Here is a 26,592-nt window from a genome sequence, read left to right as displayed (position 1 = left end):
TTTCACTTTATCTCAGGGACACCATACTGATACAATATCATACTGATGGTTTCATTTCTTCATTTTGAGGTCAGCTTCTATGGCACTACGGCGCCCTCTGGTGCCTCCATCCTGCAGTGGAAGTGGGGGAAAAAACGTTTAGTCTGAGCTTTAAGAGACTAAATGAAGTATTTTAATAAAACCTTCTTTGTTTGTTTGTCTTCTTTGTTTGAATATATGTAACTGCAGTTTTAAAGGTAGTAAAGAGGGTACTTACAAAAAGAGAAAGAAGGAAGGCAGGGGAAGACATGGACACAGTGTCCTGTAAGAGGAACATGACAGATAAGAGCTGCAACTCAGTAGTGTGCTGAAAATCTCAAACAGGAGCAAAATAATACAAAGAGAGAGACAACACAGTACATTCAGCTAGAGGAAAACTGGAGACAAGCTTTAAAAACACACATTAACTGCTATAACACTAGTACTACATTTACTATGTTTTGTTGCTGCCCTGCCATTACATTACAGGACGATGCCACATGTTTAGCTCAGGATCTTTATATCATGTAAGCTACAGATATACAGAATACTGTTGTCAAGCCACTTTTCAAGGTACTGCAGGACATTTCAGTCATCTCCTACCTTTCAGTGATTTAGAGGTTCCCATTAACATCAGTATGCTATGACCCATCATTATTTAACTCTTTAAACTTTCCTATCTTCAAATGGGTTATCTGTAATCAGAATATCTAAAGAAACAGAAAAAGACATTCTGCCAGACTAGATGACCGGGAGGAAAAATACTTTTTTTCACCAAATACTTTGGGTGTAAGTAACATTGAAAGTCAATGTTAAAAATGAAAAAATATGTATTTTATATAGTATGGTCTGTAGCATAAGTGTTATAAAATCATTATTAGGTTAGCAGTTCTTTATGCAGTGCTTTTTGTCACAGAAACATCTTTTATAAATCAAACTAAAGCTGATTGAACAGTAGCTTCAATTCATTAGCCCTAATATCGAGCAGTCTGCTTTCTTATTAAACACTCATTGAATGCTTTGGATAAACTATAAGTACATGAAGGCCTCAGACAATAACTTGAGGTTACTCTATTCCGTAACCTCTGTTCTCTGATAACATGAGTGAGGTAAGATAAGCTCACCTCTTCCTCGCTTCGTGCAAGGAGGGGTATCTGGTGAGACACCTCACTCATGTTATCAAAGATATGCAGACTCCCATATTGCCAGATAAGCCCATCTGAACGACTGACTGCCAACTTAGGAGGTCTCGTGGGGTCATCTCTAGCCCACACTTAACACAGTCAAACGTCAAAGGTGAAGCCCAGCTCGCTGCACATATCTCCTCTATAGAGACACTCCTAAAAAGGGCCCAAGAGGTTGCTGTGCTGGAGTAAGCCAATTGGATTGCCTCAGCATCTAGGCACTCCTGTTCAGGGGAGGAGAAAGGAGGAGGGCAAAAAGCTTCCAGCTCCAATGGGGTGCATTGGAGATAAGGATTTTGGGGCACAAAGGCCGGATTTGGCCTGAGCGTGACTCTAGAGTTATCCCGCGTGAATCGGGTGCACTGTTTGTGTATTGACAGTGCATGAATATAGCTGATATGCTTTGCAGATGCGAGAGCCAGGAGCAATGCAGTCTTCAAAGACAGGATTTTTATTTCCACCTGGCTTAGTGGTCTCAAATGGTGGCTGTGAAACTGCCCCCAGCATCAGGGATAAATCCCATGTGGGGACGAGAGGTTTAGAAACCGGGTGGAGTCGTTGTGCCCCTGTCATAAAACAGCGGACTAGCGGGTGATGGCTCACTGGGCCATCCACGAAGCCCACATGGCAGGCTGAAATGGCTGCTAGATATACTTTAATTGTGGAAAAGGCCTTTCCTTTATCTAACAGTTCCTGGAGAAAGGAGAGAATTGTTGTCACAGAGCACTGAAAATAGAGAGTGTGAGACTTTCCACACCACTCCTCAAATAATCTCCACTTGTTCTCATACAATGATCTTGTGGAGGGGGCTCTAGCATTCTGAATAGTGGCTATAACACCCTGGGTGAGTCCTCCCATACTCAAATTCAACCTCTCACAGGCCAAGCCCACAGGGTGAGGGTGAAAAAAAATCTCCCCCCTGGCCTGGGAGACTAGGTCTCGTCACAGAGGAGAGGCCAAGGTTCACTCCACAAGAGGGGCATAATCTCCGCTAACCAATGGGACCATCGTCCACCTTGGGGCGATCAATATTATTGTTAGCCCCCTCTCTCTCACTCTGGTTAAGAGTGGGAGAAATTAAGGCCAACGGAGAGAACGCATAAAGCAGAACATGTGGCCAATTGTGAGCTAATGCATCTACCCCTAGCGCAGCCTCCTGGTCCCTCAGGGAGAAATACAGTGGACACTGAGCGTTCTCCCTCGAGGAAAACAGGTCGACCTGTGACTGGCCAAAGCGGGTCCAGATATGGGTCACCACCTGTGGGTGCAGGGTCCAGTCCCCGTACTGCAGGTTTCCCCTGGACATTAAATCTGCTCCCAAGTTCGGAGCTCCTGGAATGTGAGCAGCTCTCAGTGACAACAGATTGATGCTGCTACACATGATCAGTTTGCGAGCAAGCATGTGCAAAGGACGGGACTGTAACCCGCCCTCTGTCAATGTACGCCACAACAGTGGTGTTGTCTGTTCTGATCAGAACATGGTGATTTCTTAACAGTGGAAGGAAGTGTCTCAGTGCTAGAAATGCTGCTAGCAATTGTGGCCAGTTTATGTGAACACCCCTTTGTCGTGAGTCCCAGTTGCCGCTCACTGCTCTGCCCTCATGAGTGGCACACTAGCCCGTGAGACTCGCGTCCGTGGTCACCACCTTTCTGGCTGTGAAAGCCCCAGTGACACCCCCAAAGTGAGAAATGTGGGATTTCTCCAACAGTGGAGTGCTGCAGCGCAATCTGCTGTCACTCTGATATGGTGGTGGGTATGGTGCTTTTGATTCAGTCTCCGTGATGCAACCCATTGCTCAAACTCCCTTATATGCAGTCTGCCTACTGGAATGACTGCCAGTGAAGACACCATTAATCCCAGCATCTGCAGGCATCTTCTGAATGGGAGATATCTTCCCACCTGAAAAATGCCGGCATGTCATAGCATTTTTTTGACTGTAATCACCGAGAGACACGCTCTGTGCGAGGTGGAGTTTAGAGCTATTCCTATGAAAGAGATGGCCTGAGCTGGCTGCAGGACACTCTTTTCATAGTTTATGGTGAAACCCAGAGCCATCAGGTGATCCACTGTCAACCTGGTGTGCTCTCTTCCCATTATTTCTGACTCTGATAGCAGCAGCCAATCGTCTATGTATGTTGCTATGCGGATGCCCCGCCTCTTCAGTGGGGCTATGACTGCCTCTGTGCATTTCACAAATACCCGAGGGCTCTCCCGAGTTTTAAATGCACTTTAGAACAGCACATAGCGACACTACATATGAGCGGGCGTAGGGAGGTTTGAGGTCTTCACTCACCCCGGTTCTGTTAGCCGTCAGGACTGGGGGGCTGGGAGGAGGTGCTGGCCGTCAGATTGGGGTCTCGGATGCGGGGCCTCCCTGCTACTGCAGATAAGGAGGTGGTCAACTTGCCTCCACCCCAGAGAGAAGGGTTACATCTCCCCTCACCACACTCCCTGCCGGTGGCTGATGCCCTCAGACGTTGGTGTGTTGGTGGTCCTTGTCGTCTGGGGCTGGGCGCTCATGTATGTACTGGCTCACTCCTGGTGGCCGATTGGCGGGGCCTGGCGCCTGTGGCCCGGCTGGGCCCCTTCCGGGGGGTGGGATGCCCTCAGGCCTCTGGGCTTGAAGCTCGGTCCTCTCTGGCACAGCTGGCTGCCGGCAGAGCCTGCGGGCACGCCAATGCAACCCCCTCTGGCCTCTGCTCCGTAGCTGCTGGGTGACCTCTCGTTTGGGGCTCTACTCAGCTCTTCCCAGGAGGGTGGTACGGTTCCCCCCCTTTTGGTGGTCCTCCTCGGGTCCTTGTACTCTGGGGCCTCTGGATATCTGGGGCCTGGATCTCCTCCATACCTGCTTTATACCCTGGTGGACGGGGCTATGGCTCCCCACACTCCCTAGCAGATCGTTACATGGAGAAACCTTTGGAATACAAGTATGCTGATCCACACAGGTGTGCACACGGGTGTTCACAGACGCGGACTACACCCTTCTTGGCTGCTGCCTCAAAGCACATTGTGCGCTGTCTATCTTGCGTGCTGCACAATATCGTTTAATATTCAGTATCTACTGTTATCTACTGCTAGCTAGTTTATTGTGATGGTGCTGTTTTTATTATGTTGCTCTTTTTTTTGTTTGCGTTCTCTTCTGTTTTTTTTTCTCCATACAGGTGATCCAGGTGTTTTGTTTGTTTTTCTTTCTTTCTTTCCCCCTTTCTCACCGTCTCTTCTCCCCTCTGTTTTTCTTTCTCTCCCTCTCTTTCTTTCATTCTTTCTCCCTGTCCTATCCCCCAGCCATGTCTGTCGCATTTGTAGCAACCGAAAATAAAATAAATTCATAATTGTAATAAAGGTAAATCAAATGGACCAATATGGCAAGGCCATGATGATCCACTTGGTAAAATAAATCCGCTTGGCATCTTTCTTGGCCTTAAGACAACAATTCTGATGGCTAAAGATCCAAATGGGACACAAAAAAAGGAAAAGAAAAAAAAAAAGACAGTCCTTCTTCTTGCGGTCCGACTGCTTGGCTGGTGGTGGGGCACCCTGAGCAGTGGGTCTTAGGGTTCTGCGATCCTAGGGGACCCTGGACCGCGACCTGCGGGGCTGGGTGGCGAGGGATTTTAAACGTCGGCACGCCGGGTGGACGGCTGGGGCTCTGAGCAAACTTCCGGCAACTGGGTGAAGACGGGGGCACAGCCTGGGTCTTCCTAGTGAGACACAGCTGTAGGGTCTCTCCCTCTTTCTTTTTCTCCTCGCACCGTCTTTGTATGGTGGCAACGGCAGTCCCGAAAAGGCCAGCGGGGTCGATGCTTTCATCCAGAATGTCACATTTTTCTCTGTCCAAAAGCCCCGCCAAGTTCAGCCATCTTGCCCTCTCCTGCAGGATGATGATGCTGAGAGCTCTGCCCACCGCTTGTACTGCTGCTCTAGTGAGGTGGAGACACTGGTCCGTAACGATGCCCAGCTCTTCCCACAGCTCGCTAGCATCGGGCTTCGCAGCAGCCTGGTCCTGGAGCTCCGTCGAGTAGGCTAGCAGGACCGATGAGGCGTTCAATGCCCTCACAGTGGTGGCAACTGATTTATACGCTTTGTCAGCCAGGGAGGACTGCAGGCGTTTGGCCTTGAAGGGCAGGGACGGACCAGATGACATGGAAAGTTTCTGGTTTGGGTGGAGATGAGAAGTCACTAGATTCTCCACTGTGAGGATTTGGTAGATGCCCTTCTCCTTCATTCCAGCACAGTCATATGCCGCCGCTCCCTTCACGGGGTTGGGTGACGAAAATGGCTTTGCCCAGCAGCGTGTGACCTCGTCCACGCATTCGGGGAAAAGCGGCAGTACCTGCTTAGTAGTGCGCTTTGCTCTGGGGAGCCCTTTACCCTCGTATCGTGAGGTGGAGGTCTCCATTGTCACGTTGGGCCATGGGACTGCCAGCTTTCCAGCTGCCCGTTTTGCAACATCAAATAGCTCCATGACACGGGACTGTGTGCCGGTGTTATCACAATCGATCCCTTGAGTCACAGAATTCCGACCAGAGGGGGCAAAGAAAACGTCGTCATCCTCACCCGAGACGAGACGTTCCAACGGTCCCTCAGAGGATTTGCTGAGTAGCTCGTCATTAGCCTCAAGGGAATCAGACAACATAGCTTCGCAGCTGACCTAGGCATCGTCCACCAGCGGGAGGATGATATCCATCTCGTCGCCCCAGCTGGCGCCTGGTGTGGCTGACTCAGTGTGCTCCATCAGTGCGCCAATTGGAGACAACATTGGGTACTTCTTCGACAGGCTAGCCTGGCAGGCTAGAATTGACGAAGGCTTTTCAGAGTAAAGCGAGCACAGTGTTCACATGAACCTGGTGTGGAAATAGCCGCTTGGGCGTGTTGCAGCCCGGGGCACATCACAGAAGCGTCATGTGTATCTGAGCCTGAGATTTTGCAACCGCAGGGGAAAATTCTGAAGAAGCGAGAAGAGGAAATTGAATGACGGGTGACGCTGTGTCACACCCTTTTACCCGGTCTTTAAGTCTGACGTCATTAGCCGTGCCTGGGACCAAACTCCGCTGCAGGTCTCTAAGTCAAATGATCACTCCAGCATTACTGAGAGTTGAAAAACTGTCTAAATTCATTCATCTGTAATAAAATGATTAGTATGGATACTCTACCAGGTGTAACAATTAAGTTTAACATCCAGTCATCCATGAAAACAGAATTTATTAAATTTAACGGAGTTAGAGGTTAGCAGGAAGTTAGCTCACTAGTTTCCATCTAAATATAACATACCATGTTCTGACTGAGGGATTTCTGAAACAAATTAAGATGTACAGCTCTGCTATCACTTCTGACATAAATGAAGACAGGAAAGTAAACAGCAGTGATGTTTGTAGGGTTACCAAAGTTTGGCTAGCTGGTATATAATGATGTGCTGCGTGATCGCTAGCGACACAGCTATGTTAGCATAATATAAACAGAGAAGCAGGAGGATGTTATTGTTACTCATTAACAGGCAGGGCAGCATAGCTGGTGACTTTTTTCCATTCGATAAAAGTTAACATGAGGGTTCTTGAAGGTTAGGGGCAAATGCAGTTGCATAGCAGGATCCTGTAAACGGACCAAACTTCAGTCAGGAGAAAAACTGAGATAATCCATCCACAATACAAGGTTAGTCATTAAAATACTACTGCATGGGCTGAGCTGTAGTTACATGTAAAGTTTTAAAAACTGAGCTTTAAAATGATTAGTGGTAATAAAAACCGAGAGAGGCCAACAGTGATCACTGACTGTTTTTAGGGGCTTGTTGAGATTAAATAGAACAAGATACAAAGCATTAAAACATGTTAAAAATACCGCAGCCTTATTAAACGCAGAGTAGTTTGGGCCTGGACGCAGGGTTCATCACGTCATCACTTAAAAGACTGGATAGGGAGGAGGGTGGCCAATGCTGGCTGGAGTAATGACATGCTGAGAGAGCGTCGCCCATAGTGAGACACCGAAACGAATGTTTGAAGGAGAACAACCTGATTTTCATAGCATACGAAGCCAATGGCTACCTGAGAATAACTGATTTAAAATTAAACGTCATGCTTTGGAAAATGGCCATCAAATAGTTTGGCATCACTTTCTTCTACCTTTGTTGTCTCACCCTTTTCTCTTCTTCTGTACTCTGCTTTTGTCAAAACTCTAGTGAAGCACCTTGTCAGTAGAGTCCTGTTTGCGCGTGCTCTCACGGCCTCTCAGGCTCTTGGCGCTGATACCAGATTCTGACGTCTCCATGATGAGCTGGGTAGCTAGAAACTGTTGGATCTGCTCCAGCACGTCACGCTGCATCTCCAGAGCCATGTGGTACACGTCGTGGTCCAGGCTGTTGTACATGACTGCATTCTGAAACATCAGCATGATGTCCCTCTGGAACTCGGCGGTGGTCCGTATCAGACCGTTCTCGATGTTCTTCTTTATGGTTGCCAGGTCCATGGGCCTGGAGAACAAAAAGCGAAGACAGTTCTGTCTGAGATGTTTTTCCTCTAAAGCTCCAGTAAAGTGATACAAAAATATTCTTTGCTTACCTGTGCACAATACTGTGGTATCCAGGCGCAATTTCTTCTGTTACTGGCTGAAGGAAGACATTTGCATACCTACAACAGGTTTACACGACGCGTTACAGAAAAATATCGGAGACTGTGCATTTAGTGTTAAAGTTATGAATCAGATTCTGACCTGTGATTGGCTGCTGCTCGCCACACAAGCATAATGGCTTTCTTCCAGATTTTGTGAGCCTGTAGAGCTTCCAGATCCTCACTGCACACAGAACTGCATGTTGAAGGTCAAAAAAGGAAGTTGTATGAATGCAGAAACTAATCTGCTGCAAACTCAGTATTCTTACATCATCAGCACCATCTAGAGCAGGCGTCTCAAACTCGTCACCCCTATTTGCAGCCTGTATATTGACTGATGTGTACACTTATGTCTGCATTTTTATTTTGTTAAATACAAACAAAGTTATAGCAGAAGTGTTGCCACGTGTCTGGTCAGAAAGAGAGTACCAATTTGTTTATTTGGTAGTTCAATGAAAGGCTTCAGTGAGAAAAAAAATCATTCGCATTTGCAGTTTTTTCTTGTTATACAATATTTGACATTTTAAAAAACAAACAAAACACCACATTTTCAGAAATATTTGTGGGTGTTTTCTTGTTTGTTTGTTTTGTACTCCTTGAACACTAAAGTGGTCCTCCAATGAGATGATAGTGCCAGCAGTGGCCCACAGCTCATTTAAGTTTGAGACCCCTGATCTAGAGTATAAATGCATTTCACTTACAACTGCGAAGAAGCTGGGCTGCTGGGGATGGAGTCTGCAGTTGTGTGGAGCTGCAGTGAAGAGGAAGCCGTATGGAGGCTGTATCCATCCTCACTCTCACTGGCTGCCGGTTCTAGCTCAGTTTCGCCGTCTGGCTCTGATAGGAATTCTTCCACCCCATCTCCCACTTCTTCTCCACACACCTCTGGCCCATTAACTTTGTTTTGCAGGTTAGTCCCCGAGGCCTTCTCTCCTCCCCCAATAGTTATTGCGTCCTCCCTCTTCGTCTCCTGCAAAAATGTATAAAGGCACAGACAGATTCAGACAAAACTGAAAGTGCCGGGTTACTGTGGAGCACACTGCAAATTTTAGTACAGCAATTACAAGCATCATGCTCGCTTTGTCCTCATACAGTGCTATACCTTTGGATGCCTTTCTGTCACTGGGTTATCTTCTAATACCGAGTCTGTCAAGATAGTAGAAATGAATAATAAGGTTTGCAAAATGCATAGTCTGACGCAAACTGCATGTTACGTGGCAAGGCAGTACAAATGCTTAAGCATGAATGTTCGTACCTCCGTGGATTTTTTCAGGGATTTGCTGTGCCCACTTCTCACGTTCACATTTTCTGGATGACATTTGGGTTTTTGAGTGAACCGCCTCTCCGGTCTCTCTCACTGCTGCAGCCTGTGGAGGCGTTCCACTGCGGTAGTGCTCCAAAATCTTTGAGTTGCATCCAGATGAGGAAGAGGGAGGAATGCTCCTCAGTCCCACAGGAAATCCTGCAAGATGGTTATCTTGACTGTTGCAAAAAGAAGAGAGTGAAGCTTCTGTCCTCTCCTCCAAGCTACAGTGAAGAGATGAAGACTGTACAGCCCCAGTGGGCACTGTGGGATTGTGTGGCTCATGAGGCTGGAAAGGCCCAGAATCCCAGGCAGCAGACAGAGCGTGGCCATTTTCTTCACAAAGGGACAGAGCAGCCTCAACTGCAGCTGCATCCAAAGCATCAGCAGCTTCATCAGCCTACAAAAAGAAGCATACAATGAATGCTCATATTGTAAAAAATAAATAAATAAATAAAAATCCAAACAGGTCTCATAAATTATTTAATGTAACCTAAACAGTAAGGTTTGTTGACTTTTAGAACCTTCTCTTCAATGATGGCGATGATGTCCCCCACTGTCTTCAGGTCCAGCTCATGACACAGTGACACAGTCACATCGTCCTCACTGAGCTCTGACACCTTATCTTCTACCATAGAGGAGACAGGCTGGCATCCAGGGGCCACAGATGGCACCATCACATTTACCTCTGCATGAATGCAACAACTGATTTACTATCTGTTTAATATTTCGACACCATGAATCTAAATTCTTATTTGGTACAGCATTATTACATCTTTGCTAGTTTAGAGCAGGTGGCCAAGAACAGATCTGATCAACAGGTCACAATTAAATCCTCTGTATACAATGCAAAGTTTGTGATATTAAGAATGTGAGGGTGTTGGATCAGAAAGTGGACAGACCTGCACTTGCTGAGATGTTTGATTGAGCAGGAACAGGAGTGGTGGCAGAGAGAGGAACACTGGAGGCAGAATCTACACTGACCATAAAACCTAATGGAGGGGAAAACTGGGCGGGGCCTGCTTCCAGGAGACGGGACAACATCGGGGCACCTGTCATGCAAGTATTCACGCATGCATTAACACATGAAGTGCAGAGCTCTGACAAAGCACCTCAGGCTATCAGATGGTCAGAGTATTAGCAAACATTTGCAGCAATGGCATCACCAGATAGCACCCATGCATTCAGAGTTCAAGAGTAAAACTAACAATTATAAAACATGTTCAATGAGCTAAAGATAAGAAGACCTATGGGACACTTTTTCCTGTGTCAAAGGGGGTTCTACTGAATGCTTTTTTTACTGGTATGGTAATCTGTTGCTTTGTGAAACATTTCTGTTTATCAAAATCCAAAAAGTAAGATTTGCTTTTGTAACAAGACATTTTAACAGAGATCAACAGTGATCAAACACAGCATCTGTACCTGCTGCCTGAGAGAGAGGCTGACAAGGTGGAGCCAGCTGCAAGTCATGTGCTCCTGACACATTACCTGTGGACACGTCACCATCTCCAATCTGAGATAAAGATGCATACACAAATCAAACACGTCTAAAACATGAAGCAGTGCTGTTTAATAATAAATCTGTTACTCATTAACAGGCAGGGCAGCATAGCTGGTGTTTTTTTTTATCCCATCAGTGGTGTCTGATCAATACTGGATTTTAAGGCCAGTGCCAATAAAGAGAGAAGGCAAAATGGTTTCTTCTTCAAGTCCAGGATATGTGAAGTGAATTTTATATATACAGTGATTTTAAACAGAATCCAAATTTAAACGATAACAGAGAACTGTAAGGAGACAGACTGGATAGCCAAATTATTAGACACCCTCTAAAGCAGCGGTCCCCAACCCCCGGGCCTCAGACCGGTACCAGTCCGTGAGTCGTTTGGTACCGGGCTCAGGTGTGAAATGTATAGTTTTCAGGGTTTTTAATCGGTTTTCAGCGTTATTTTGTTATCTTTTTTATCGTTTACTCGGTTTTTCTTGGTCTTTTCACGTGTGTTATGAATAAATTTTCTTTTTGTCGGTACCGGTACTAGTTTTATTTTGTTGTATTTATCCGCGACACCTTAAAGGCCGGTCCATGAAAATATTGTCGGGGATAAACCGGTCCGTGGCGCAAAAAAGGTTGGGGACCGCTGCTCTAAAGCACAGGAATTCTTTACGTGATCATATAAAGGTAGACTGCCCTGCAGTCTTGTACAAGTTAATAACTGGCATATATATTAAAGCCCTTCAACAAACCAATCTGGAATTTGTGGCCAATATACTGCCTTTCTTCAGTAACTCTGACAGGAGGGGAGATGGTGGTGGTGTGGCTTTCTGACACAGTAACTTCTTTTGGGTGGGGTCCTCTAGCAGGGACCCGTGGCTGTCATCATTACCAGAAGGCTCAGCAAATGTCATTAGCCTGGCTGTTCCAGAAGCCTAGAGACAGACAGAGGGAAACATGACATTTTATTAGGATTTACAGATGTAGTTGTTATCAGTTCTCTAATACTGTATGTTTTCTTTTTTGTCTCTGAAGGGAACGGTCAAAAGTATTAGACTCATTTCCAAAATAAAAACAGTCATTTTCTATGCCTTACATCCCATATAGCACTCCTGGTAAGTTACACCTAAAATTATTTTTTTTAGGTATTATGAGCCCGAATTTACCAAATCTAAATTAGTGGCACACAAGAAACACATTACATTACATCTACTAGGTATATACTGGACATATAATGAAGGACATTATATCTGCTGAGTGTTGTGGTGAAATAGATAGTTTAAATTTGTGACTATTTAGCGATTTTTCTTAATAGCACACTTTGTCACACTTTGTTTAAAAGGGATTTTAAAATTCTAGTATGATGATAAAATAGATGGAATGTTTTGTAAATTAGCCAATTAAGTCACAATGACAAATCAAATGTCAATTAGGTGGTTAATGAGGAGAAATCGGTCCGTGGGGGAAAAAGACGCATTTAGCAAGTTTGCCAGTGTTAACTGGCAGGAGCTAACCTGGTGCTACAGTCGTGATTACTGTAGAAGACCTGGATGCTAAAACTACATCTACATTGGAAATGATTTGCTCCTCTTGCATCATTTTGAAGCTGACAGCTGGACGCCTGCAGACATTCCTAGATCCGGCTGCCTAGGTAACCCTCTAATCTACAGATATCGACAGGATTATTAGCCCACCAATGAAAATATATTAGTATTAGTAAATAAGTATTTCCCAATTGCTGTTACACCTGGAAAAGAGTTTTTAGGACTTTTTAAGAATAAAACACCCACGTTTTATTACATTACTTTACTTTAACACAGAAACAAAATGATTTCATAAAAACAGAAACTACCAGGGTTAAAATTATTAGCTCCCTGATGCTAACGGTCAATTGTGTATCCTTTTTGCTAGATAACAGCCTGCAGTCAACTGTTGTAGTTTTCAGCTAGTCTCGCATGCGTCTCCTGAGCAATCTCAGCTCAATTTTCTTTGGTGAATCTCTCAAGATCCTTCAGATTTGATGCTCTCCAGGCATGGACCTTGGTCTTCAGTTCACCCCACAGATTTCCAATAGGATTCAAGACAGGGCTTCGACATGCCAGTTGTTCAGCATGTTCGCTTTGGTCTTCTGGAGGTAGTTCTTCAGAAGAATTGTTTTAGGTTGTGTTGGAAAGCAAAGCAACGATCCAGACTCGGTTTTGTTGCTGGAGGTTTTCTTTCATAATCTTCACATATCCTTCTTCCTTCATGATTCCTTCCACCTTGACAAGATTTTCAGCTCCAGATGCACTGAAGTCTCCACACAGACGGTGTTCTTTGGCTTGTATGCTTCTCCCTTCTTTTTCCAAACATAAGCAACATCTCTGTGGCCAAAGAGCTCTACTTTCATCTCATCTGACCAAAGAAACGGGTTCTCCAGGTTGCCCTTAGCATACTTCAGTCTGGCCTGAAGGTGTCTCTTTTGCAGAAGTTTTCTTAGTCTGCAGCCTCACAGTCCATTCCTATGCAGCGTTCTGGTGGTCGTCTTCTTTGAGACTACAATTTCCAACTTCCAAACTTTTTGCAGTTGTTCTAAGGTCTTTAGACACGTCACTGACTAGTTTTCTTTCCCTAGTCTTTGAAATCTTTCGCTTCTACCTCTGCTAGGCTTGTTCGGTACTGTGTTGCTCTATTTGAATTTCTTGATGATCCCTCTCATTTCAGTTCTCGACACTTGGAAAGGCTGTGATAACTTTGTATATACATCTGCTTTGGAAGCAACAACAATTCTTTTTCCCAAGTCTAAACTGTTTTGGGGTTTTTTTGGCATGATGTTCTCTCCAGTAACAGCTCAAACCCTTGCTGAAGTTTTTATAGTGTGTGTTAATTAGAAGATAACGCTCAGTTTTAACTTCATTTTACAAACCTTTAGCACAAATCTGAAGCACATCAAAGTCTGTTACGCATCAGTGGTTTGCACTATGGCTCAATATGAAAGTTTAATAATACTGAATCTGATAACTGTTGTGTTTTCTGAAATAATTTTGTTATTGTTTCTATATCATTGCTTCTATCTAACATTCACACACATTTATACTCCGATGGATGCACTGGAGAGCAACCTGGATCGACCTGAAAACTTTGACAAAAACTTGAAATTTCATTAATGCTGCTATCACAGCTAATTACTGAAGCTTGAAAGAGCTTTTGTAATTTGCATTCTAACTAGCCATGTGTTCATTTTGGCTACGCTGTTGGTGCCTGGACTGCAGCTTTGGAACGATTGATTGAGCAGCCGCGCTAGCACTAACAGACAAGGTGCAATGCTAAGCTGATGGCCTCTGACATTTCCTGTTAAGGAAAAAGGTACTTGAATGTGGATTACATTCCTTCTATTAAGCATATTTGACACTTCCTGTCTGTGTCTGCCAAAGGGTCTGTTACTGCTGCAATGTTCAGGATGTTATAAACTAATTAAGGATAACACAAAGACACCTAAACAGCCTGTCACTCAAGCCTATTGAATCTGAGCTCTCTGGAAGCAAACGACTTCAATCAATGGTATTAGAGATTAAGACAGAGCTTCAGTATTTAGCCATGTGTTCATTTTGGTATTTTTGTTAGTGCCCGGTTTTAAGATTTATTTTAGTCTGATGAAAGCTGCAATTTTTACAGACTTTATATGTGGAGAGTGAATTGAAAATAAAATAGAATACTAAAGTTTATTTGTAGTCTACAACCCAATCATGATCAAGTGATAATGCCAGGGGTAAAAATAATTTACCAATTATGTTTTTTCTTATTCCCCCTAAAAGAACATGACAGAAACAGAAAATATTTATAGAATCATTACACCATTATTAAATACTAATAAACACTTTTACATGTCTGAAAACGAGGCAGGATAAGTGAAATGTCAGGCATTGTCATAAGTAACTCTGAGTCTTCAGAGACTTACATTTTTTGTAGATGTAAGATCCAGTGTCAAGCACTCGAGTTGGTCACCTGGGGAGAACTCCTGGCTTGGGGAGCTACAGCCTGAGGGTGAATGCATGGTGACACTGGGTATCCGCTTGGGTGTGTTCTTTGCCACCTGTCTGGCTGAAAGAGGGACGGGCAGCATAGAGAGCCTTTTCTTGTGAGTCATACAAAAGCAAAGCTTTTCTTTTCAAAACAATGCTCTCTACACGGGCTGTCCAATTGGCTCAACCTGAGTATGAAAAATGCTGACATCTCTTTTGACAGGTGATCACCTTGAAATAAAGGATATTTTCTTTGTTTATTCCCATGTTTTCTAGTGCCAACAGCAGTTTAAAGTTTCTGGTCAAACAGTTCCTGCAGAGTGCAGCACTTCTAAAATACCCAATCAAGTCTTGATGAGCTTTCTGTACGACCATTCTTAACCCAGTTTAATTGTCAGACACATCTCAGTTTTTCATATTTTCCTTAAAAGAATCCAGACTTTCTTCTCATTTATAAAAGTTTTCTCGAGCAATATCATCAGTTTAATAAATTTCAAAGTTTTTCTTTGGACATCACCTACTTTTTCTCTCATTTTCAGTACCTGACCAATTTTAGACAACTTTTACTTTGTTTGTTTGTTGACCCACTTAAAACTGACCAATAAATCATGAAAGCCAAATTATCCCCATTTCTTTAGTTTAAAAAACTCCAAATAAAATATACTTTTTTGTCATTTGCCTTTATTTGATAGTGGAGACAGACAGGGCCACAGGTTGGATTCGAAACATAGCCACTGCCTGCTGGCCGGCCGCCTGCTCACCCACGGAGCTAAGCTGGCAACCAGATAATAGTTTGAGGCACAGGCATAAAATTGTACTTTTGAACTAACCAGGGGAGCTGTTATGAAGAATAAAGGTGGTATTTCCAAGTATTGACTTTCAAGCTTGTTAGAAGTGCACAAACCATATTTTTCCCATGTCTCTGCTGCATGTTTCAATAAATCACTTCACCTTTTTCCCATTTTCTTAGCAAAACATATAGAAATGAGGGTTGGCTCATCACTTTTGCACAGAAGTATATGTAACTTGTATCACAATGTCTGTTATATGAAGAATCTCTTCTGGTTTCAGTGGCACTAAGCACAAATATATCTAAGAAGTTACTTTTCATGTATATTACTAGCAGGCTGACTTAGCTACACAAAGTTATCTCAGTTTAATAATCATAATCTCATTGTTTTTTTATTTTCATTATTTATGGATGACCTGTGTAATTACTGAAATATAATTCTTTATGGATGTGTTCCTCAAAAAAGACCCCTGAAATTGAAAGAAATACCTTGATAAGCAGCATCTGTGTTTTTTCTTTTCATCTCTGCTTCCTCCTCCTCCAGTTTCTTCTTCCTAACAGATGCACAACAAAAGATCATTTCCTTTGTTGTTACAAAGAGAGTCCAATGAGTCCAATGTTTAAGGTTTGCAGGAGAAAAAGACGTGCATGACTGTACAAACAGGGTTGATAGATTTGTTGCTTCTTACAGCAGAATTTCCTCCCATAGCTCTTTCAGTTTGGAATCCAGATGTCCTGCTTGAATCAGTTCAGCCTCTCTCTTCAGCTTCCTATGAAAACAGCAGTATGTCAGCTCATCTCACTGACGCAGTTTGAGGTGTGTGTCTTTTTTAGACGAATAATGTGTTCATGCTGGTTACCTGTGCTTCTCCTGCGTTTCTTTTATCAGCTTCTTTAGTTCCTCGATCCTCTCAGCCGTCAGTCTGCGAACTATCACATCCTCCACTGTCTCCACCACCTCACCTTTCTCGCCGCGCTTCCGCCTGAAGGTAACAAAGGCATCAGCTCGTAACGCTGCATATCCTCTAGATGCATTCATCAAACGGGGTAAAGCTACACAAGCATGTTTGAAGTTGAAGTCACTTATGTGCTCACTTTGGGGCCTCTGTCGCTTCCAGGAGCTCTGAGTATTTGGAGGCACAGTGCTGTGAAGATCCAAAAGAGTATCAAGAACAACTTCACTCAAATAGAGTGCGTGAAACCTACTGCAGAGATCATGGATTAAGTTTTTAATGTTGTGAAAGCAGCCCTGCGATAGTCTGACAACCTGTACAGGGTGTTCTCTGCTTTTCACCCTGTGATAAGGTGCTCTGGTCATACCTTTTGAGAGAACCAGTCAGGTGGTCGCCCAGGTTCTGCAAATGGTTTTATGGCACGACTGACCGATACCCTGATGAAAAAAGCATAAGACATCCCAAGATAAATACAGTTCTAAAGATTATTAGACTTAAACAATGTTCTATTTATGCAATGGTTTATTATCTTTATATTTCAGGAACAAAATTATATTAAATCTATTTTTTTTTTCATTTATAATTACTCTTTTATTTGTTACTTCATGCAAACCTGGTACTAAATTAAAGCCAGCCAGCACCGGGCTGCATCATGTATGCCAGTGTAACAGATAAAGAATGACATGACTAACCATGGTTAAGTCATCCTATTTGTATGTCACTGTGTACTGTAACAGGAAAGCAGACCAGCAACCCTTTTAAGTACTCAGGCACAGGAATACTAACAGAACCACCCTAAGTGACAACATCTTATCTTAAAACCTAATCATAAGCGAAAGTTAGTTACATGTGTAACTAACAACATCTAATGTGCCAGATTATGACTCACACTATTGAGCACATAATACAGAATCGTTGAAACCAGCTGAAAGAGGCATGCATTACCAGTTCTGGTCCCCACTCTTCATGACAGATGTGGCCAAACACAGCTTCTCCCTCACTGACCATGGTTCTGTTGGTCCAATGACAAGCAGCTTGTGTTCTGCAGACGTGGACGAAACATAACATATACTTTATGCAGTATATTTTTAATACAGACTGTGTTCTGCTGGACGTCTCCGGCCTGGATCTTTTTTCTTCTTTTTTTTTTTACCATTATGATCGAGCTAACCACCAGTACCGGCACTTTAAGCATGCAACTGCACACACAAAGAGAGTGTCTTTGATATAACTGATAGCAAACGGCAGCCACCACCAGTGTAAATAGAGCCGTCAACTCGTGATGACAACCAATAATCCGTGCAGGCTGCCACGCAGGGAGCGAAGAGAAGTTAGAAGCGATAAGATCCAAGTACGACACACACAAACACACACACGCTAACGGGTAGCATGCCATGACATTTGCTATTTTCTAACGTTACTCACTTCCAGCCCCGTTTGCCATCTTCCTGTCATCCCAACATCCCGTACATCTTGGTAGATAGAAACCCGGCGATTAACAACGCTGGCGATATGCGAAGGCGATACTCATAGGCTAACATCAATGGATGTTAGGCTGGATGTGGAGGCTCTCAAGATTTTTCTCACTAGCTAGCACGCTGAATCACCGCTGCTGCCCGTTAGTCTCAGTCTGGTATGCCAAAGCTTTTGGTAATTTAAAGATTAACCAGCTTGCTAGAATGCAAAGACTGCGTCTGTAAAAGAGTCAAAAAACGGTCTAATTACGTTAGAAAGAGTTTATGCTACCAAGCGACAGGCAGCCAGACGAAGAAAATTTTTTAGCTTACTGTAGCCATAAACCTTATTTCTCATTCTAGCTAGCAGCGAAGTGTTCGTACACGCCCACCACAGTAATAATAATGTACCACCCTGCAGGCGGCTGAGTTTTCATAATTAAGCAGGATAGCTTGTTTTTTATGTAAAGATGGAACTTAACTTGTGTCAGTAGAAAGATAATTATATGTATAAATGTTAGTCCAGCACTTCTTTTTTCCACATAACTGGGTAAAAGCACTAAGCACAAACAACAAGTTTAGTACACAAGTTGTTTGCCACACAACTAGCTAGGTTCACATGTAGCATGCTGCGCAGATGTGCTACTACTACTAAAAATAATAATATTAAATTCTCTATTATTATTATTTTATTGTCAAATAAAATCTATTTGTTTTGTGTACATTCAATCCTTTCCAAGCATGTTTCCCCATATTATTAATTATTTGAACAAATACATTTTAATTTGATATATCTCAGTTGCATTATACTCAAAATTGCCAAGAATCGTTTTTTGAGTGTGCTTTAATGAACAAACACGTACAGTCAATAAAATAAAATAAAAATAAAGCTTAGCAATAAAAATAATGCTAAGCTATATGATTTCCAAAAAGCTCTCTGAGTTGAAATGTTGAAATTTACGCTCTTTATGCTGTCTCCTATTGAATAAGGACTACATGCAGCTACACGCAGTAGAAAATAATATCAGAACTTGACACTTGTACTAAACCAGTGGTTCCCAAACGTTTTCGCTAGGCCCCCCTTTGTTTTACAAGAAAAATGTTCGCCACCCCCCCTCCCCCGCGCGCACACGCGCACGCGCACACACACAAATACATCCTCCAACCACACACACCCATATTTTGCTCCATTGCGGTTTATTTCACACCTCAAACATTTAGTAAACAATTAAGCAAATACAAGTAAACTGCAATAAGTTACAGGTAGTAAGAAAATAAACTACTAACTCTTTTATGCTACGTCCACACCTACACGGGTAATTTTGAAAACACAACTGTTTCTGTGCGTTTGGACCTTTCCTCCACACGTAAACAGAGTTTGGAATCACCGAAAACGGAGATTTTTTAAAACTCCTTTTTTGCGTTTATGTGTGGACAGGAATACCGAGGTCGGCATGCAACGTCAAAGGTATGTGCCTTTTTTCACGTCATGCTGTGCGCCACGTTATTACATGAGATGAATTGCAGAATGGCAGCAAGTCAGATTAACAGTATTTTGTATCTATCTTCAGGTTTTACATGCTTACATACACACATACTGTCCCTCCATTTACAAAGGCAGAGGCGTCATGGTGTAATTATTTTACGTGTATTTGTTTTTTTCCTGTGTAATAATATTCAACATTTATATCAATACATTTTTCAAAAAATGCCTGTCTGTGCAAAATGGGTTTAAAAACATAAACAGCTGTGGGATACTGTTTGTCCGTGATTTAGACAGGGGGAACAAATCGTGGCAGGATCAGCCTGATATTATTTGTATCCCACTGTAACTTTACTGTATACAGAGCTAACATCTCCAAAATGTCAGGAGTAGTTAGTCATTACAACAAGTGTGTGTGAACTAAAAATCAAGAATGTGGGATACTGTTTGTCCGTGATTTGAACAGCCCAGCACATGCTCCCGACAAAGGGAAAAGCAATTATGCAGGGGAGACCTTGGCACCCTAGGGGACGGGCCCCACACTTTGGGAAGGTCTGTACTAAACAATAATAATAATAAGATCACTATTTTCCCCAAAAATGCCCTAGATATGAGGAAACCAAATACTATTTCCCCCTAAATAATGAAATCATTGATTACAGTATGAACTATACTCTATGAGGAATGTTTCCAGCACCCTGTTGAATCTATGCCACAAAGTATGACAGCTTGGAAAGCAAAATGGTGTTCAACTCGGCACTGCCAAGCTGTACCTAAAAAGTATCCAGTCAGTGTATAAACAAGCTTTAAGCACATTTAAAACCACCCCAATCCATAGTTTTTAGATTAAACTTAAAAAAGTGTCCCTCACTTTCCATATTGTTTCCCCAATGTTTATTTTCTGGTTCAACTTTAACCCTCATACAGATACCTTCTCAGTATCTTCAAGAGGAATTTGTGGTCAAATCAGAGACTGGCAGTTATCCAGTATTGACTTTCTCTAGTTTTCATAATGGACTTCCCACTGGCTCAACTCCCATGAAGGTAAAATCTGTGCACACTCTTTTTGATTAAGATACGTGCAGATCCTGTGGAGACATTTAGAATTTCTCCTCATTTCTGGTGGACTTACTTTGTCCTCTTTATTCTTGCCATTTAGGTTGTGTTTGGCAGTATACAGCATTTTTAGATGATTTTCACTTAGGTGGGTGAGTTATTCAAAATGATTTACAGATGAGCTGAACCATAACAAGATTAGGAAATTTCATGGAAGTGAAAGAAAACTAAAACAAAAAGGCCTAAGAGCCCCAAATGCAATTAAGATAACTTCTAAATTATAATTAAAATCTGGCTTAAAATATCTGATAGTGTCATCCTATCCACTGTGCTGTAGAGTAGAGAAGTAAAGGGTGCAGTGAGTCATCAGAGCCACACCTGTTGGGATAAACGCCCAACAGACTGTCTACAGATACAGTTTACATGTACACAGGAAAACACTAACAAACCCCAGGTGAACAGAATTGGGACATTTTTTATAATCTTGTATCCAGCCCCCAAGAATCCCTCTAATTCAAGGCTCTCCCAGAGATAAGAGATAAGGCCAGAACCAACCAACCTATGTCAGTTGGTATTGAGACTGTCTGTCTCTAAGAGATATTCTGCCAATCATAATCGGACTTGTCTCACCACACTGCTTTCCAAACACCTATCAGTGTAAACCAAATTCTAACAAAATGAAAAGAAATCTTTCTCTGGGAAGAAGAGTTTATCTGGCCCTAAAAACAGGTATGAATTAGCAGAATGTCTCTTAGGTGTCAGAAACAGAAAAACAGAGTCAAATCCTAACCAAATGTAGGACCACAAACTGGCAATTGAACAAGGAAGACACACGAGGTCGTGGCAACCGAAAGATTAGAAGAACATGTGATCACTGTTTGAGAGGTGAGGTTAAAAGTGAGACATTTCCTCCTAAAATGTGAATCATTGAGTGAAGTAAGGACCATTTACTTTAGCCACTTCAGTGCTGAACATCTCAGGAGACGGGGCATGTCTGACTGCCTGCCATATATATGTCAACATGCTACAAACGGAGGGATTGTGAATGACCAGCGCCCATGCACACACACACACACACACACACACACACACACACACACACACACACACACACACACACGCACGCACGCGCACAATTTTATTAATTTCTATTGTTCCTTTTTCTATTATTGTTATTTAATTAAACTTTTTTTCTGTGAAAATAATAATAAAAACAAGTACACGAGAACAAAAGAAAAATCAATTTGGTTTCCAAATATTTCCAAACCTGAAAATGATGGTTATGAATCTTTTGTAGCCCTTTAAATGCATTACAGATGAATGTGTCACAAATGCAACCAGAGCCACAACTTGAAAAACCGGTTTGTTTTCAGCATGATATGACAAAAAATACATCGTGCGTGACATCCAGGAGGACTGGGTCTCTTTTTATAAATTGGTCTGGCTTAGATATGTTTACAACAGTCACCATCATGAATTCAAGGCACTCATATTTTCTAAATAGGTCATTTCTGGATCTTCTTCTTGCCTTAGTAAAGACTATGTTTTACAGTCTTGTTTCCTAGCCACACTGACCTTAATGAAGGTTACAAAAGAAAATGAGAATGTGTAACAGAACTGTTTATGTGTACAGCACACCGTAAGTCACCATGAGGACCTCTGTGGACAATCAGCAGAGATTACAAGAATCAAGCAGACGTTATGACAACAATTTATATGGAGAAAACAGCAGCTACGCCCAAACTCATTACTGTTTGTATAGTAAATGGCACACTTGCTATGTTTGGTTAGCTGGCAATGCATGCTCTTATTTCTATGTCAAAACACATTATAAACATTAACTCTAGATGAGTTTAAAAACATCTTAGTTGAAGCTGTGTATAGATCTCCTCTCTGGTTTCATTCATCCTATGGTGTAGCATCTATTATGAATGAACAGAATGTCAGAAGAGACACGTTGTTTTGTTGACTGGACAGATGGATCGAGTTTACAAATGTTGTCACTGAATTCATAAGAAGCACAACAGAATCTGTCCATCCATCCATTCTCTTCCGCTTGTCCTTATCGGGGTTGCAGGGGAGGCTGGAGTCTATCCCAGCTGCTGGGTGGGCGGAGGGGGGCATCCAGCCTGATGCAGGGCTAACACAGAGAGACAGACAACTATTTGCACTCACATTCACACCTATGGGCAATTGAGATTCACCAGTGAACCTAACTCTATTTACTGCATGTGTTTAGACTGTGGGAGGAAGCTGGAGTGCCCAGAGAGAACCCACGCAAACAAGAAAGCATGCAAGCTCCACTCAGAAAGGCCACAGCCAGGTGAGGGAGTCAGGACCTTCTTGCTGTGATGCAACATTGCTAACCACTGCTCCACGTTGCTGCCCCGCAAACACTGATTAGCTGCCCAACAGAATCTGATTCTCAGGCTTTTATTTGTTAGTTATTATTCGGAGATTAGCTGCTTTTTAACAAGTTTTCTGTCCAATCCTTAAACTGACCATTTTCAGATAAATATGTTTTGTTTGCTTGTTAAGCCACTTAACATTGATCTATAAAACAAATATCTAACTCAAGAGATGAACCAGAACTGTGTGTTTGCACATAAAAGACAGCCTCAAGGTAAAATTTTAAATTTTACCTTGAGGCACTTTGTTACTGGCAGCCTGTCTTAAAAACATGTTATTCCATTCTGAAAAACATTCAAATTTTGTAGCTGAATCTTAAAAATACCAAAGATAACACAGTTATGTTAAAATTAAAACTGTATTTTTCCACCAAGGGGGTGATTCCAAAACCTTGGCATCATTGAGCATGGTGTTCAGTGTGCCCTTAAAAAACTGAGGAAACTGGACAAGTGGAGGACACAAGAAGAATTGTCAGGTCTAAAAAAAAAATCTAACTAGAGCAGATGAACAATATCTAAAATTAATGTCCTTAAGTACGGTAATAGAAAAAAGTCCAGCAAAGACCTAACACAGGACTCAAGAAATGCATCTGGACCTTCAGTTGATTCAACTACTTTTCACTGCAGCCTCATCAGAAATGATCTCAGTGGGAGGGTGGCTGTCAAGAAGCCATTCTTAAGGAAGGGAAACAGGGAGAAAAGGCTGAGGTGTGAAATTACAAAATAACTGGACTGGCAACAGGTCTTATTGAGTGATGAATCCAAATATGAAATGTTTGGTTCAAGAATAAAGGTGGTCATTTCAAATCATTCACTTTCAGGCTCATCAGAATGATACAAACTCAGTTTTAGCCTTATAGTCTGTATTTACATGTACCCTATGATTTCACATTTTGATAAATAGCTGTACCTATTTTCCATTTTTGTAACAAAAATAAAGAATTGAGTGGTGACTCAAGACTTTCACACATTACTGTATAGATGTTTTAAATGACAGAGGAGGGTTAAGTGAACCAGAAGCTCTTTTTGCTATAAAGGCTTATATCGTCCATGAAGCAAGACCAATTACTACAAGGAAACAAATGTTAATGAAGCATTTGACATTTAACTCCATCACACTGCCACTTTGCTCCCTGCTGCTCTGTGGAATAATAGTCAGCTCTACCGGAAAGACTGGCAGCCTTGAAGAGGATCGCTAAAATATGAGAGAAATAACTCTGTTTCTGAGAAAATCCTCCCCTTGACAAAAAGTCTGTCACTGAACATGCAAATTTACCAGAGGTTATATTCAAGTGTTCTTATGTGTGATAGAATTAGACTCTTAAAATATTTATTTGGAGCTTGATTAGTAACTGTTTTCTGTTGCATGGCTTCTTTAAACACAAGCACATGTGAGAATTTCAAATAAAAGTTTATAGAGCATTATTTTACATATTCTGATTTAATACCTTTCTCATAAACAGTATTCTGTCTTAGAACAATCCCAGTCCAACTCATTTTAATGTACTCAGTAATTCCAAGAATTTAAGGTTTGATATTTTGATATTTTATACACAAGCATGTTATGCAAAGTCACGGAAAATAACTGTCTGTTCTGTTGAGGTGTTATGATCAAATACACAACTATTATTTCAGCCATATTCCATCTTTTTTAAAAGCTACATTTAACTCTCTGTCTTCGGTGTAATCTCAGATGTGTGAGTGATAGAGAGTGTAGAAATGAAGGTCATACCACATGTTGCCTTTAACTGTTGCACTGCTGCACTGAGCCCATCCCATAGGCAGATCCACCGCTAATTATGTGAAGGTTGGAAGCCCAGTGAAGACATCCACTTCGTCTCTGCCATTCATCTCTCTTCATTCGGAGCTACAAGTTGCTGTGGCGGAGGACAAGTGTACTTTCGCTCCAGGAGCCAGTCGTTTGCTGTCGGTCTTTGTTGTGAGTATGTTTGGAACTATGGAGTGACTGCAAATTTTCTTTATCATCATCATCATCATCTTTTATACAGATGCACAGAAGCAGCCTATTTCAAATATTTCTACACATGAATTATGTGGCATATCTGCTATGTGCTGCATGAATTATATTAGCACTAGAAATGACTTATAATGAATTTCCTTTTAATTATTTCTAGCAAAGTTTTTTTTTTTAAAGGCCTGCTGTTGCTGGCTTTTTATTTACTCGCCTATTATGAGGATCATTAAGATGGTACTCGAATGTGTCTTTTAAACTCAAAAAAACATAACAGCATCTACTTATAAAGAAAAGCTGAGATTTGAAAAACAACTAAATGTGAACTTTATGACAGATATATTGTGCGAGAGCAACATGTTAATATAAGGTGTATTTACAATCTGTGCTAGCGGATGCCGCCCCCTTGGGAGGGCTGCGCTACCTCCGCTCCCCTGCCCTTCTCCTTTGAGACCCTCCCTGTTCCTCTTGCAGCTGAGACCCAGGGAGCAGAATTAACAAACAAATTGAAACAGACTCTAACCACCACCTCAGATACCTTCAATAATGTCTCACATTGATCATTTGTGACAAATTTTCTTTATATTGCTCTTTATAAGAGCAAACTTGTTTTCTACAACCACATTTCTTTATTGGTAATCTGTACTTTTGTGTCTTGTTTTTAAATTTGCTACATGATGGCTGATCCAAGCGGGAGAGGGCAGGATGTCTAACAACATGGCCAAGATTGCAGATGCTCGAAAAACAGTAGAGCAGTTGAAACTGGAGGTCAACATAGAGAGGATGATGGTGAGTCCACACAGACAGTGACTGGAAACAAAGCAAGGGCACAAATAAGGCAGTGTGAATTGAAAAGTCTTCAGATGAGCAAGTATTCACTTCAGTTAAGGCACCACGTGTTCTTCCTTTGTACTTCACTGTGTCTCGGAAACTTTCAATAAAAAGTTACATTTTACATGCTTTTATTTATCAGATGTATTTATACTTTTGACAAAGAACTGCTTATTTGCAGCAACTACAGGTGTGTGAATCTTTATTATTGTAGATATGTGCTCCAGCTTAGAGACCCACAAATGTTCAATCAGGGTTTAGATCTGATGATGGTACTGTCCACTCCTTTTATTTTATTTTATTTTATTTTATTTTTTTTTAATTTATTATTATTTTTTTTGGCCTGTCCCGTTTGGCTCTTTTGCCATCAGAATTGTTGTCTAAAGGCAAAGAAAGATGCCCAACGGATTTACTTTACCAAACTGACCATCCCAGCCTTGCCGTAATGGTCCATTTGATTCACCTTTTATTGTTTATTTTATTTTCACTTACTGAATACGGGACAGACTTGACTGGGGGAAAGAAGGGGAGAAAGAAAGAGGGAAAGAGAAACAGCTGAGAAGAGGGACGGGGGAGAAGGGCAAAAGACAAAAACCAATAGAACGGGCAGAGAAAAAAAATGCATATATCAATCACCTGGATCACCTGCTGAGAAAGAAAAAAGAAAGCAAGCAGAAGAGAACAAGAGTAATAGAATAAACAACATCACAATGATATATGGGAATATGACAGTAAATACTAAATGTTAAACATTATTGTGCAGCACATAAGATCAACAGAACACAGTGTGCTTTGAGGTAGGAGCCAAAAAGGGTGTAGTTTGTGGGTGTGATCACCCGTGTGTACACCTGTGAGCATGGACGCGCTTGTTTTTTGTTTTTTAAAAGGTTCCTTCATGTAATAATCTGCTAGAGGGTGTGGGGGGGCCACAGCCCCGTCCTCCAGGGCGTGAAGCAGGTGTGGAGGAGATCAAAACTCCAGACATCCAGAGGCCCCCAGAACACAAGAGACCAAGGAAGACCAACAGAGGGGCAGCCGCGCCACTGTCCC

At 42.1% G+C, this 26,592-nt stretch overlaps 1 protein-coding gene across 3 annotated transcripts in view; it reads right to left on the bottom strand.

The window, feature by feature from the left end:
* brd8a (bromodomain containing 8a) overlaps positions 1-18,182 on the bottom strand; it is a 19,172-nt gene extending 990 nt beyond the window's left edge. Inside the window, exons 1-20 of one of the 3 annotated variants that reach the window (XR_013911707.1) lie at positions 17,764-18,182; positions 17,284-17,380; positions 16,706-16,775; positions 16,481-16,530; positions 16,246-16,368; positions 16,075-16,155; positions 15,875-15,939; positions 14,532-14,674; positions 11,347-11,529; positions 10,528-10,618; positions 10,008-10,157; positions 9,630-9,793; positions 9,058-9,505; positions 8,905-8,948; positions 8,504-8,772; positions 7,906-7,998; positions 7,755-7,823; positions 7,334-7,666; positions 257-301; positions 1-111 (exon numbers count right to left, since the gene is read on the bottom strand). The exon at positions 1-111 is cut by the window's left edge and continues 8 nt beyond it. Coding sequence is in view for 2 of the 3 variants with exons in the window: in XM_026183122.2 (XP_026038907.1) it covers positions 52-111; positions 257-301; positions 7,384-7,666; positions 7,755-7,823; positions 7,906-7,998; positions 8,504-8,772; positions 8,905-8,948; positions 9,058-9,505; positions 9,630-9,793; positions 10,008-10,157; positions 10,528-10,618; positions 11,347-11,529; positions 14,532-14,674; positions 15,875-15,939; positions 16,075-16,155; positions 16,246-16,368; positions 16,481-16,530; positions 16,706-16,775; positions 17,284-17,380; positions 17,764-17,782 (2,547 nt within the window). In the remaining variant the exon portion in view is untranslated. The remainder of the gene's footprint in view (positions 112-256; positions 302-7,333; positions 7,667-7,754; positions 7,824-7,905; positions 7,999-8,503; positions 8,773-8,904; positions 8,949-9,057; positions 9,506-9,629; positions 9,794-10,007; positions 10,158-10,527; positions 10,619-11,346; positions 11,530-14,531; positions 14,675-15,874; positions 15,940-16,074; positions 16,156-16,245; positions 16,369-16,480; positions 16,531-16,705; positions 16,776-17,283; positions 17,381-17,763) is intronic. The other 2 variants (XM_026183122.2, XM_080307078.1) reach the window with 2 other exon arrangements.
* Positions 18,183-26,592: the final 8,410 nt, after the last annotated feature.

The sequence above is a fragment of the Astatotilapia calliptera genome, chromosome 10 (assembly GCF_964374335.1).
Source record: "Astatotilapia calliptera chromosome 10, fAstCal68.1, whole genome shotgun sequence".
In the NCBI taxonomy this organism is placed as follows: Eukaryota; Metazoa; Chordata; class Actinopteri; order Cichliformes; family Cichlidae; genus Astatotilapia; species Astatotilapia calliptera.
The sequence above is the reverse complement of the archived record's forward strand: the minus strand, read 5'-3'. Positions and strand labels throughout refer to the sequence as shown.